The sequence below is a fragment of the Puccinia triticina genome, chromosome 7A (genome assembly GCF_026914185.1).
Source record: "Puccinia triticina chromosome 7A, complete sequence".
In the NCBI taxonomy this organism is placed as follows: Eukaryota; Fungi; Basidiomycota; class Pucciniomycetes; order Pucciniales; family Pucciniaceae; genus Puccinia; species Puccinia triticina.
Window position 1 is genome coordinate 5359589 of NC_070564.1, and position 14160 is coordinate 5373748.

General features: G+C 48.7%; 2 protein-coding genes across 2 annotated transcripts; one reads left to right on the forward strand and one right to left on the reverse strand.

Annotated features, from left to right (window-relative positions):
- Positions 1–7143: 7143 nt before the first annotated feature.
- PtA15_7A584 (uncharacterized protein) lies at positions 7144–11365 on the reverse strand (the record flags this gene model as incomplete). The annotated part of the gene is made up of 7 exons (XM_053171205.1): positions 7144–7576; positions 7658–9150; positions 9301–9715; positions 9939–10275; positions 10821–10996; positions 11070–11173; positions 11330–11365. The coding sequence occupies 7 exons, from the start codon at positions 11363–11365 to the stop codon at positions 7144–7146; spliced, it is 2994 nt and encodes a 997-aa protein (XP_053022410.1).
- A 211-nt stretch (positions 11366–11576) lies between these two features.
- PtA15_7A585 (uncharacterized protein) lies at positions 11577–13678 on the forward strand (the record flags this gene model as incomplete). Its single annotated transcript, XM_053171206.1, has 2 exons — positions 11577–11695; positions 13606–13678. The coding sequence occupies 2 exons, from the start codon at positions 11577–11579 to the stop codon at positions 13676–13678; spliced, it is 192 nt and encodes a 63-aa protein (XP_053022411.1).
- Positions 13679–14160: the final 482 nt, after the last annotated feature.

Below are 14160 nucleotides of genomic sequence, written 5' to 3' on the forward strand. Positions count from 1 at the left end.
GGGGTTGGTGTGAAGAGAAATAAGGAGAAGCAATCAAGAGACACAGAGTAGTACTCTGGATAATCAAGGTTCAGAGAAAGAGTATACTTACTGTCAATAACCTAGGCACCTGTGACGGTAGGTGTACTGGGAGCGTGGTATCCTCTTTGGTGGTGATCCTGGGTTATCTGCGGCATGGTTCTGGTTGTCTGAAGTCTGTAGATCCTCCTCAGGCAAGGGGGATCCTGACTTCAAAAAATTTCACAGTTTGCTTATGTAATTACATATGTACATGTGGTTTGGCGCGCCTGGTAGCGCTGACACGTCACAACTGTGCATGTGCGCCACAACTCAAGAACTCAGGGAAGGAGTAGAGTTACAAAGAATTGGTAAGTTGTAACTGGAATTAAAATTGCATGAGAAAACAGAATATGAAGTCAGAACAAAGATATCTCTTAAGATGAAAAAGATATGAAGTAATTCATGTGTAAAAAGTAGAAAAAGGCAGACTTTAGGTCAGCTGTGTTGACTCTAAGGCTGCAAAAAAACTCTGCCCTTCTGTACTATCAGATAACAAGACCCACCAAGCTAAGCTTGGCAAGTTTTAATCAAGAGACAGGTCTGGTCTGGTTCCAGATGAAGTTGTTTGATGACAGGTGTGTAAAAGATGTGAGGGTTTATGATGATGGAAAGGGTGAAAGTTGACTTGATGTTTCTGGTGTAGGTTGAACACAGGTCCTCAAGAGGGTGATATAAAAAGTTGAGAAGAGTGTCTGGACTGAGAAGGGTATATGTCTCAGTTGGGAGTTGAACCAGGAACTGGGTAACTCGTGACAGGTGCGTGATATGCAGCCAGGAGATATGAGAGTAAAAAAATATGAGAGTGAGCTCAGTGGTTATTGCAGATGAGAGGGTTGACAGGGTATGTTATAAAAGTGTAAGAATGATGATAATGGCTAATGGGGGTTGATAAGGTATGTTATAAAAGTGTAAGGATGATGATAATGGCTAATGGATATCTGTGGGGGACCCTGGATGAGGGATTTTAGCTAGTGGGCTGCGTACAAGTGGTGTCAGAAGATACTAAATACAGGCAAAAAATGGGGTGAGAAATGAAAGATGATGTCATACTAATGCAAGGAGTGCATAAACAAAGCGGGTAAATGTCAAATACAGGGGTGCATGAGGGATGTCAGGCTGGGGAAGGTGACTTGAGGGTTGTGACAGGTTGATGACTGGGGCTGGCTGTGTCCATGAGGGTCCAAGAGGGTGTAACTTCCAATCCAGCAGGGCTCCAGTGGTGACTAGGGGTAAAATTGGTCTTAGAATCCATTAAGGCTGTGACCCGGGGTTCGGGTCGGGGCATGAGGGCTCAGCCCGCACCCTGAACCCCGTATGCCCCAAGGTATGCCCCGAGCCCCAAGGCATACAGCCATTTTTATAAGGAGAGATGATTGAAGGGCCTGGCTGGCCTTCAGACAGATTCACCACTCCGCCAGCAACAATCTCCTCAGTATGAAGCAGAAGCGCAAGGTGCCCAAGCCCTCCAGCCCTCCCAATCCAAACTCACAAGCTTCCAAGTCGGCATCTTCCCAACCATCTGGCCGGCGCAAAGTTATCGAACTTGATGAAGACAACGAAGATTTTATTGATATCTCTGACAGCGATGGCGAAGCTCCCACCAGTACTCAGACTTTGAAGAGAAGCTGGGTTTGGAACCATTTCATCAAATCAAATAGCGCCGCAAACGAGGTCATCTGTCAAGTCGTTCAAAAAACTGGGAAAATCTGCGGGGCCGCATTGAAGAGAGACAAGAGTCGAAGTACAAAAAACCTCCACAGACACCTTTTGTCAATCCATCAGATTGCCAATCCGAATCTTCTGAAGAAGACCCAGAAGTCTTCCCATATGGACATTGGAAGTTGGGTCAAGAAGGGACAATGCAAGCCAAAGGTATGTTGTTTCTGCTTCTTATCCTTAATGATAATTCAGTATCTAGTGTTAATAAACATGCTACGCTTTAGGTTCAACTCAACAGTGAATCGTTGAAGAGCGCAATGGTCTATTTCTTGGCTGAATGCGACCTTTCTTTTTCGGTCGTTGAACAAAAGTCGTTCCGCAATCTTATGCATCTTTTCAATGAGGATGCTATGCCGCTATTTATCAAGCTGTCCAGATCTGGAATCACCACCCAACTTGCTCGGGTGCATCTTCAATCTCAGGAAACAATCAAGGCCAAATATCTCAAGAAACAGGGCTCAATCTGCTTCACCCAGGACGCTTGGACTGCACCCAACTGTACGGCCTTCATGGCGGTAACGGCCCATTTTATCGATGAAGATTTTCAATTGATGGACTTGACATTAGCCGTCCCCCACGTTCAAGGTAAGTTACAGAACGGTGTTTAATATTAGCAAGGAATTCTGGAGGGACTGATTTGTCTCGAGTCCAATCTGTCCTTCCAGGAAGTCATACCGGTCAAATGTTTGCAAATCTCTTTCACAAAGTCCTTGACACTTACAACTGCATCGGAAAACTCCACACAATCACCGCCGACAATGCCAGCACAAACAACAAAATGGCATCCGATCTGACTCTCAAAATACCACACTTTGAATCTTCGACCAACCTTCTTGGGTGTATCGCGCATGTGATCAATCTTGTGGCAAAGGTGGGGATTTCTGTTCTTGGAAAAATGGAGGATGAAGACAAAGAAGATGGAAAGGAAATTTCAACAGTTGATATGGGATCATCTGATCCTCGAATGGCAATCACCTTTGTTACTTCGGAACCCGATGGTGCAGACATCAATGCGAACACCATTCTCAAGCAAGTTCACGGGTTGTGCACTTATGTACGGTTCTCTCCTCAACGTCGCGAGCAATTCCTTAAGGCGGTCAGCTTTGCGCAACCCAAGATTGAAGACAGGGGCATCAAGAGTCTTGATATCAATGTTTCAACACGTTGGAACTCAACCTACAAGATGTTTGAGCGGGTGATTCTCCTTCAAAAATCATGCCACCACTTTTGCGAAGACAGTCGCAAGGCTTCAAAATTCAGATTAACCGATGCTGAGTGGGATCAAGCAAAAGGTATTATGGAACTGCTTGAACCACTGGAAGTCGCCACAAATGTGCTCAGCGCTTCGAAATATCCAACTTTAAACTCAGCTCTCCCCGTTTACATAACTCTTGTGGTTCACCTTCATGAGACACGCAACGGTCTTTACGATTGAGCCCAACTCGTTATCCCGGCAACCAAGATGATAGAGAAGATTGATCAATATCTCGGCAGTGCTTTAGAAAAGCCAGTTTACATTTGTGCGATGATCTTGGACCCGACATTCAAGCTTGATTTCTGGAAATTCCACGAGGAGTTCATCATGGCACATTATGGCACCTCCGCCTCCGTTGATCAAATCAAAAAAACTTTCTGTGTGATTGCTGCCGATTTCGAGAAAAATCTCCCTTCCTCGACTCCTCCAAATCCTCAGCCTCAAGCTACCCCTTTGGCTTCAACAAAGAAGAAAAACTTCTTCGGTACTTCGCGATACCAATCAACTGTGGCGTTACACGGTATTCAAGCGGAGATCGCTCGATATTTGAAAGAGGATCCCGAACCCAAAGGCATCAAGATCCTTGAATATTGGTCCACACAACAAAAATCTTACCCCAAGTTGTCATTGATGGCACAAAAATTCCTCGCTATTCCGGCAACAAGCACTTCCTCCAAGCGTGTGTTTTCTAAAGGCCGACGGATTGTTTCTTGGCAGCGATCTGCCTTAGCACCAAGAAGCATCAAGCAGCTCTTGTGCATTAAAGACTGGTACATGGCTTTCAATGGGCCCTTGTAGTAGTTTTTTTATTAGTTTCTCAATTTATTTTCATATTTTCTCTTGATTGTATTGCCCAAAACAACGACTGTAATTAGCTGATGGCCATTTGGAATAGTACACAAACACAAGAAACCAAAAAACCCCCAAAAAAACTCACTCGAGGGCTGTTTCTGCGCCCTTGCCCCCTCTCTCAAAAAACCCCACCATGCCCCAGGGTTCGGGGCATTCCAGAAGGCCATCCCAATCCCTGAACCCCGGGGCCCAAACCCCGGGGTTCAGGGTCGGGGCATGGGTTTGGGTCACAGCCTTAGAATCCATTTCTGAGGTCCATTTGGTGGTATCTTGAGGCCTAGGGTTATGAAATATATGTATGAGAAAAACTTTTGATTTTTCACTTTTCCATCTACCACACCAGACAGCCTCCTCACCCAACAGAAAGACCATTACAATCTCATGATTGTCTTTTATCATCAAGGTTTTATAAACCGGACAATATGTATCCCTGTTCAGATTCTGTCAAATATTGAGGGACACCAGGGACTGAAACTGAGAGGGCTACCAATACTCACAAAGGGGGCTTGACAGTGTGTCAGTGAAGATATGGATTAGATTCAGTGAGGAAAAAGGAAACCAAGTGCAAAGATTGTAGGCAGTAGTGATGGGCTCCTTGGTAGAAGCATATCTACATTCAAGCATACTGTTGAAATTGCAGCTGCCCAGGTTTCCATTTCTCTCCCTGTCACACATCTTGCACTCCTTTATCCTCCCTCCAGATGAATATGCACGTTCACCTTCTGCCCACAGCTTGTCCCCCAGTTGTAATAGTTTATAAACTCTGCTTTACAGAAGAAATAAACGCCATCAGTTCCTGCGCCTTTTCCTTGAGACCCTTGAGTGTCCTGTAGTGAGAGAATTTTTCCCTCTCACAAGCTCACAGTTTAGCCATCTTTGAGGGCTCCCTTTTTTTTGTTCTCAGCCTCGAGCTTTCTTCCTCAGGCTTGTTTTTCACTCATCCCTCCAGCTCTGAGTCTAAAATTCATCATATACAAAGACTACTAAACAGGCTTCACCATCTCAACAAATATTACATCTTATTTGAGTACAACTGCTTTGCCTGTGCCGCCTGGTTCATCTAAGTACAGGAGTTTTTGTGTGGACTCTTCAACCGCTTGATTACAATTATTGTAGAAGTATTTCTGTGCTGGATTTACTAACCCCAAATTCAATTGACAATGGCTTTGAATTTTGATCTGATCCTTCAGTCCAACTCCTCTTGCCTTGAGTTGGAGCAAAAATCCTTGATATTCTGAGTCAATTTTCAGCACCACCACCACTGACCCAAGATCTGAACCTATCAATGTTAGCAGTTCTCCAATTTTGTATAGTGTAAATCATAAATGCCTTGAGCTCTCCGGGCAATAGATCCTCAACTCCATATTCCTGCCGCAAGCTAAACCAAGGGTTGTTGCCCAAAGCCATCTAATGTTTATGGTAAAGTGACATAGGACCAGATGGGGGACTGTCAACCAATATGATGTAGAAGTTAGAACATTAGCCTCAACTGGGAATTCTTTTTTGTTGAACCCTTGATGGGGGCCTAATCATAATACTTGTCGTTCACCAATAATCCGGCTAAGTCTGCAGCCTCTTGGAAAGTATCACAAACAGTACCACGGACTGTCCAAAGATCTTTGGAAATTTTTCCATTTTCAACAGCAGCAGGCAAGTATACAAGTATAGTACCTTTCCCCCTGATGTATTGAAGTGAAATAAATCCTCCCAACTGCCGAGAGAGCCTTTTTGCATGTCACACAATCATTTATGGATGGATCGCGCCAGAAGTTGTCTGGAATCTCGTGGTAGAAGCATTCACATGCATTCTTAAAAAAATCCCTGAATTCCTTCATGATTCAGCCTGAAACAATTTGGCAGCATCGTCTGTGACACTTTGCCTGATTCGACTTTTTCTCGAGCTTCTTGGGTCAATTTATAAAATATTGATTGAGCGTCATCAGTATGAAGCGCTAGCCGGACCTAGGCCCATGACAACAGAGGGTGACCAATGTCAACAACAAAAGGTTTGGATGTTTTACCAAATGCAATATACGGAATAGGCAATGCTGAACCAAAGGAGAGGGGAAACCTTAGGCAGCTTCGCGACAAATGTTGCGCAATATCAAAGCGCCTGAGGCCTGTCGTCTCTGCACTGTTCCAGTTTCAACCGGTGACCATTCGAAAAATGTGATTGGAACCATGGCAAGACCGAGACATTGTAAAGTTCCGTTGTCTGATACCGCCTATAGCATTCAGTATGAACAGATCAAATGCGCGCGGTGCATGTCGAATGCTAAACCCGTCGAGTGCAAAGGATTTCGCTGAGGACAAGGAGCGGGTTTGCATTCATGGGGAATTGCCGGAAGGGTATAAGAAGGAGGATGTTTGGAGTCGGGATGTTTCCCCCATCGCAGATCCAGCGGGGGCCAAAGGCTGCCCACGCGGTGGTCTTGCGATCATTTTTTTTTGGCTTCTTGCAGGAGTTCGACCTTTAAGGTTGAAGGAAGAAAAGAAAGAAAAGGAAGAATTTGAAGGGATACTGAAACAGTTCGGGACCTTATGGTATTCAACTTAAATAAGAAGAAACAAAGTAAAAAAAAGAAAAAAAAAAAGAAAAAAACGTAGAAGGGATAATGATATAATGATAAACATGAGAAACTAGGGTATCGTTTGGTGTGAAGAAGGAAAAGAAGCAAACCCAAATGTATGTATATCTATGTATTCCGATCGCTTTGGACAACAACAGTTATACGAAGTGCAAGAGGAACCAGAAAGAGCCCGAAAGAAAGCGGAATAAACACACATCAATGAGACAAGCAAAAAATGTGGCGGGAATATAGTGGACATTTCGATACGTGTAAGTGGGGGGTGGTGGGAATGCGTTGATGATGTTTGTGTGAAGAGGGAATGGAAGGGAATGAGCGGAGGGCAAATATTTTGGTGGTATAATAATATATATGGAAAAGGGGTACTAGTGTCACACAGCTCGGAAAGGATATATATAGATCGTCAGAACGGGAATAGAGACGAGGGGGGAATTCAACATATCAGTACAGCGTAAAGATCACTTGCGGTGAATTTTAGGAGCAAGCCGTTGGAGATCGGTATCGGCGGGCCGATTTTTTTTTTTGGTTTCGTAAACTTAGTGGTCCACCAAGTTATGTGCGAGATGACTTCTTGGTTCGCGTTTTGTTTTTCGATTAAAAAGCCATGGGGGATGGCGGGTGGTAGTTGCTCGGAAGGGACGGAGAACCCGAGCGAAGGGGTTGGGGAGACTATTGCGTCTCGGGGAGGTGACCGGGCATGTCTTCCTCGTCTTCCTCGACGATCCTGGAGTATTGGGAGGAGCCTTCGTTACTGGGCTTGGCTCCGAAGATATCCCGCTGCCGGTGGGACTCGACGCGAGTCTGGCCGATGAGGAAGACGGGCTTCTTCCCTTTCTTGGCCACTTTCTTGTTCTCGCCGAAGGTGAAGCTCTTAGCCCGCGAGAAGGTCGAGCTCTCACGCGTCCTGAACTGGTTCAAGTCGGCGTGGCGGTCGCTTCGATGGCTCGGGTCATCCATCTTCACATACTCCCCATCGCAATGCTGGGGAGAGTGGACGAAGTATTGGGCGTAGCCGCCCTCCAGGATGTACACTTCGGGGTAGTGCAGGGCAGGGTAGTGGGGCATGTTCTTGTGCCGATCTTGCTCGCGAAGATGCTTCGCACTAAAGGGTCGCACAACAATGGGAAAATGAGCCTCGGGTGCCGCGGTCAAAGGGAAATGAGAGGATGGTTGGTTTACGTACACAGTCGGTGCCCTCATGGCAGAGTATTCACAATGAAATACTACTACCACTTTCTTCCTCTGCCCAGCCGAGTCCACCTTGCCGGATTCGCTGGGTAGAGGGACGTCCCTTTCCCCGCGTGCAAACAGTCCACCCTGTAGAAGCATCTTGTCGACCGCTTTCTTGTCCTGGATGTTGATGGCCGAACGGATGTGCCCACCCTCGTACTCGTACCCAAAGCGACAGTCCACAATGACCTTGTGGGTAATGCTGTCGTCGTATTCCCCTTCCAGCAGTCGGTTCATCGTCTGGGGGGAGATACGCATCAGGCCGTCGTTGGATACCTTGTGGCAAGGTAGGATCTTCCCAGCGCGCTCCTTTTCGCTGAACGCCATCCCCACAGGACTCTCTACCGCCGCGCCGATAGTAGCGATCAATGGCCGGGTGGGACTCTGGTCGGCCATACCGTGGTTGAAGGGAGGTGGGGCCAACGATCTCGAGCCCGAAGGACCAGGTGCAGAAGACTTCCGGGTCAAGTGGTGCATCGAGTCAATGCAGCTGCTGCTCTTGTTGGGGCGGATCGGACTTTCGGAAGACTTGGGCCAGGTGCCACTGACCAGAGGGTTGGCGGTTCGGGGCATGGGGGAGCAGTTGAACGTGGAGCTGGCATCCATGTCTGACTCCTCATCTTCTTCGTCGAGGTCGACGGCCATGCTGTTACTTTGCAGCAAAAGATCCAGCTTCTTACCTCGGCCGGCAGCGAAGCTCATCGCCCGGCGAGACTTGGAGGCAGGCCTTCCGATGGCATCCCGCTGGCGATTGACGACGGTTGAGGAGGATGAGGCGGATTGATGGCGACTGAAGAGTGTTGCGCTACTCTGTACAACACCTAAGCCAGCGCGCCGGGTGGCGATGCTGCTTCCGGAGGCAGAGCCTAGACTGCCCTTGCCGTATTGTTGAGAACGGCTGCTGGAGAGAATGGGGGCCGAGGGGAGGTGGGGTTTGGAAGTCGGGAAGTGAAATCCCGATAGTGATCGCTCGCCAGCCTTGCGGCCCAGGGTCAACTTCGCAGCCGCTTTGATGCTTGGGCTCATGTTCTCACTTGGTGACGAGGACGAAAAGTAGGGTGAGAATGAGCGATTCTCCTCGGCGGGTAAGGTGGGTGTAGGCGCAAACAGACGGCTGCCTTGAGAGTGCGCTGGAAGAGACAACCTTGGGGGACTCGCGATGCGTTTCTGAGGAGCTAGTTGGCGGCCATTACTGCCGCTGCTGCTCGGACGGGAGGATAGGTGCTCCCGGTCGTCGTCCTCATCAGATCGGCTGCGTTTGCCAATACTGCTTTGGCTTGCCGAGCGCGAGGTCCGCTGAATTAGACGCGACGTGCCAGTCGCCTGGTCATCAGAGCTCATATGGGAGCTGCGGGCGTCATTGCCATCCCCATGGTTCGGTTGGGTATAGCTGGGAGAATCGATATCCATGCCATCACTGCTGGCCCGAGCCAATGGACATGGTGGCTTGAATAATGAGAGTAGGCATCCCGAATGAGTCAAGGCCGTGTAAATCGCGTTTATTTTTTTTCTTTCTTTTTTCTTTTGTTGTTTTTTGCAGAAACCGAGAGCTAATGATTCTTTGATAGAGGAATGGAAATGTGTAAAAAAACTTACAGATCTCTGACCAGCTCTACCCGACGCGACGAATTTTGTGTCGATGGGGAGTTGCGGACGGGTGAGCGCTTTCCTCAGGCCAATCGTCCGCCGGGTTTCACTGGTGGTCGGGCTGGCCTTCCAGAGAGTTTTGGGTTGAGAGCGAGAGGGGCTTCCTGCAAATGGGTCGTCCGGGTGGTGTGCTTGGAAGCTGCTTGTCTGTAGTGAGTTTCTCGGTATGTTGCAGCGTCGAGCAGGGGCGGGTGAGATGTCCATGGCATACGGAGAAGAGGAGGGAGGCATGGCATTCGGGTTGGGCGCGAAGAGATGTGCGGGTAGAAAGGTGTTCTTCCTGCTGACTGAATTCCTGACGCTCTCGGGGAATGTGGTCCCATATGGATTGGGAGACGGAGTGGGAGGGGCGGTAGCGATTGACCTAGGGAATGTGGAGATATTTTGGGTGAATACTTTGTTTTTATTTTGTGACCTCAAGTAGGTTGACCGCCGAAGGAAGGGATGAAGAGATGCCAATATCTTACATGGACGTTGCAAACGAGGCATCTAATGTTGGGCTGAAAGCCTCGTCCATGGCTTGCTCAGCTGGCTCCTCCTCCTCTGATTCCTCTTCCTCGTCGCCCTCTCCGTCGTCGTATTCGCACCCAGAAGCGTGTTGGTCGTGCTCGTCCATCATGCCAGCTTGGTCTTCGTCCTCGAGCTCGTCAGTTTCTGGGCTTCGGTCGTCGTAGTACTCTGCCTGGTCCTCCGCTTCGACGCACCCTTCGGATCCGGCTGGGCTCGATCGAAGATACTCATCAGCTTCGTGATCTTCGTGCTGCGCGTGATGGGTTTGGTGACGTCGAGAGCCGCTGGCCGGGGAAAATGGGGAAGGGCGGGCCTCCAAGTGACGGAAGGGGTGGGGTAGATGATGAGCAGGGGTAGGAGAAGAGGAGACAAAATGGGAGGTGGCCATTGGAGATGGATGGACGTTGACGACAACTGTGGGACAAACAAACGCAAGTATCGGAGGAGGAGAGGATGGGCAGGGGCCGGTTGAGGGGGGTATAGAAGTTGGACGAAAGAAACAAGCGGGGTGTGGATTCTGGAGGGGTCGACTGAGCTGGAAGTGCTCAAGACGGTGCTAGAATAGTAGTACTGCTCATCCAACAAACGAGCACAGTACGTAAATAAATAAATATATATATCCAAGAGACTTGCTCAGTGCCAGGTCTCAGCAGACGGAGTAAGGGGGCGGGGGAGCAAAGTATTTGGGGGCCGGAAAAGAGCAGGGCGATGGTTACAATAAGAAACACCTGACGAGTTATTCAAGAAATGGGTTGCACGAAGATGACAGTCCGATGTTGTGACGCGAGAGGGGCGGCCAGTGGGTCTGATGGCCTGTTTTTATAGACAAGAAAGACTGCAAGAAGGACGGGGGCCAATTGGTCTGGTCAACATGAGTGAGTGTTCGAAATCCGAGCTTTGTACGATGCACCCTATATGGCAGAGAGAGAGAGAGAGAGAGCGCGCGGAGAGAGATGGACGCTGATCGGGTAGAGTTGGGACCGGGCCGAGCTGAGCTGGGGTGACTACCACTCGACACTTGTGGTTGTTGCTGATGAAAGAAGCTGCGAACTGAGGTTTGGTAGACAGGGAGGGAAGAAGGGCACCGCTTGAGGAGATGTTTTGCGTATATTGTTCGTAGGCGAGGCAGTCGTGACTGGGGGACGGAGACGATAGAAGTGTAGATGAGTGAAGGAATGGTGCTAGTGTGAGTTGAGTTGTGGTGGTACTGGGAGGATGCTAGTCGGTATTCTCGAGCTGTAGGAGGAGTTAGTACCGTCGCGTTGTACTGGCGGGTGGCGGATCTCTGGGAGAGGGCATGTTTATCTGGTTGCTAGAGACGGCGCGTCGCAGGAATGGCCGGTGGAGGAAGCAGAAGACAGTTGGGCATAGCGAGCGCCGGGAGTTGGGGGAGATGGTGTAGAAGCATGGTGATTAGAACAAGGCAGCCAGTCAGTCACACAGATACATACCCAGTCATGCAACACACCAAGTATCGGACGAGCACGGCAGGCAAGACATACATGCAAGTATTTGTTTACATAAGTAAATACATGGGAGGCTCTGATGCAGGAGGGACAGAACTCTGAAGACAGACAGAGAGAGGGAGAGAGAAGAGTCGATGGAGGCTGCAGATATTGTGATATCAGAGATCCGATGCGTTCCGAGCGGAGGCAGCCAGCGCGCCTGCTGGGGAGGCTTCCTCGGCGAAGTGGGGTTGTTGTGAGAAGGAAAAGATGGCCGACAGAAGAAAAGAGTTGCACTCCATCGACCACCCGACCACCCGCCCAGCTCCCGGGAAGTGGCTCCGATCTGGCTACGCCGTCCCCCACGGCGCAGACGGATGCACTCGAGCGTTTGTATTGCATAGAGTGGTACAACACGTACATTTTCACTCGAATATCATGATGAATGTAGACTCCAGTCTAATGATAAAACATGTGTTGGTGTTGTTTCCTTCTTGATCTGCTGATTCATATGTAACGTCACGACTTCTGCTTTCAAGGGAAAGTTCACGAGCCGACAGCTCCACGAAGTGCCGATGGCCGCTTCAAGAGGACCACTATCAACGCGCCCTTGTTTATGAGCCCATTCACCATTCAGAGAATGGCAAAGCCGAGAAAACAAGTTGGAGTTTGGGTATGTACGGCTCTGAGAGCCGGGCGTGAAGGTGGATGAATGGTTATATTCTGGATCTGAGGGATATGTTTATGTAAATTCCAATGGCAGAAGACTTCCAGCCAGCTGCCTCACATAACTCCTGGATGGATACATAAGACGGGCGGTGATGTCCCTCAAGGTAGAGCTCTGCTGTTGTTCAGTTGGCTCTGGGTGATAGTTTTGGGGGGCTGTTAGGCAGGATGTGCTCATCTTTCTTGATTGGAAACTGCAGAGAAAAAGATTATGAAATGGAATTCGAAGGGCTGCAACCCTCATCAATGCATATTTTACTCAAGCCAAATGGGATTGATGCTTGAAGAAGATGTGCAGGTGTTTTTCTTCTATTTAAATTGACCTATTTATGGGTGTCTTCCTTCTCCTGCCTCTTTCCACGCGTTAACACATCATCAAACCTTTTCAAACTCAGCTTGGCAGAACGAAGAGGCAGCTGTTACGTATTCATGTTACATACATGTACGCCAGTGTACGCCAATCGCTGAGAATGAGGTGCTGCTGTCTTTTCCCAGCCAGCTTACGAGTGAACACCTGTGAATGCCCCTCTGGACTTGATCTGTGCTCTTGCATGAATGGAAAACCTGATCAAGTTGCAAATCCCGGGCCAGGTTTCAAGAAGACCATCAAGATTTGGATTTGAGTCTTGACATGGATCTTTTGGCACCCAATGTTTGTCCGGAACATGATAAAGTTATGTACAAGGGTTGTTTTAAGTTGGACGCAGGTTTCTGTAACTCAAGCGCATAATTCGGGCTCCTTCATCCTTGGGAAGAATTCTCTCGGTTTTGTTTTATCCGGTGCAGAGCTGTGCAGAGTTGACAGGTTCAACTTTCAACGGTGAAGAGGAACTCCAGATGACAGAAAATGTGTCTGCGACTCTGCCTAAAGTTCAGAAAATCGTTGTGCCCGCGGGCACACTACAGTCTCCAAAAGAAGGTCCACATCCGTCAAACCTTCGATCATCGATGGATAGACGCCTCCGCATGGTAACGGGCAGGGCTCTTGAGAGGTCTCCCCGATGAGTCATGGACTCATGTCCCACGATGAACCGTCCGAAAGATGGGTGGATGGAACCGAACTCCTGGAGGAGGCTTGAATTTTGAAAGTTGGGCTGATTTGGCGAGCAGACAGTTCATTTCAACCACTGCTGTGTGCCATCACTGTGGGGTTACAAAAAGCGGTTGAACAACGCATTACAACAGCTGTAAATAAATAAATTCACACCGATATTTTTTTCCTTTACTCCGAAACTCAATATTTATCTTCGCCGCACATCACCCTATCGCCCGCCGTCGCCCATAGAAGGGAGCGATTGACCAACGCCGTTTGAAAGATTTATCATCGAAAGAGACATGGTACTTTTCTATGTATCGATGAACCAGAAACCCTAAGCAATGATGCCAGTTGGGCTCGAGTCTCCTATGCAGACCTGCTAGTCAGAGGCTGTGAAAATGCCACATCGGCAAAAACACTCTTCATAGCAGAATGATGTCACCAATGAGTGGACGAACATGGAGCCCACTCCACTGTCTCCAAAATCCAATCGTATCCTCCCCATCTGACCTATGCGGAACCACATATCACATATAGTGTAAACGGTCACGCTCCAGGCAAAGCAGTCGTGGATGTCGTGGACTTGTGCACGAGTGGCGACGAGATCTAGTCTTTCGCACCGGTTTCGCCACGAATCGCTATTCTCAATGCTAAAATAATCCAGCCAGATGACCTCGTGAGCCCAGGCCATGCAACTTGCTCTGCCCCTCTCGTCCAAAGTCCAGGAACATTCGGACACGTCGCTTGTAAATAAATATTTTTACACAGTGCCTATCTCGTACTTGTCGGTATATGTCGAGCCCGGGATATGTCGAGCCCAAATCGTACGTGCAAATCAGCAAGACTTCCTCTCGCCCATCGCTGTTATGTAGGTTTTGCTGATGATCGTCATGAAGCGACTGTCAAGTTGAGGCAAGGGGCAAGGGGCCACGGAGGAAACAGAAAATCATCGGCACAGGGTGGATAGCCCATCACCGGAACCGGCCATCAACACAGGAGGGGTACAGGAAGCGCATTCAGGATTGAAGTGAAAAAGTGGACGTTTCCAGCTGGCGCCAGCTCCCTGAATTTTACCTGGCGCCCTCCAAGAAG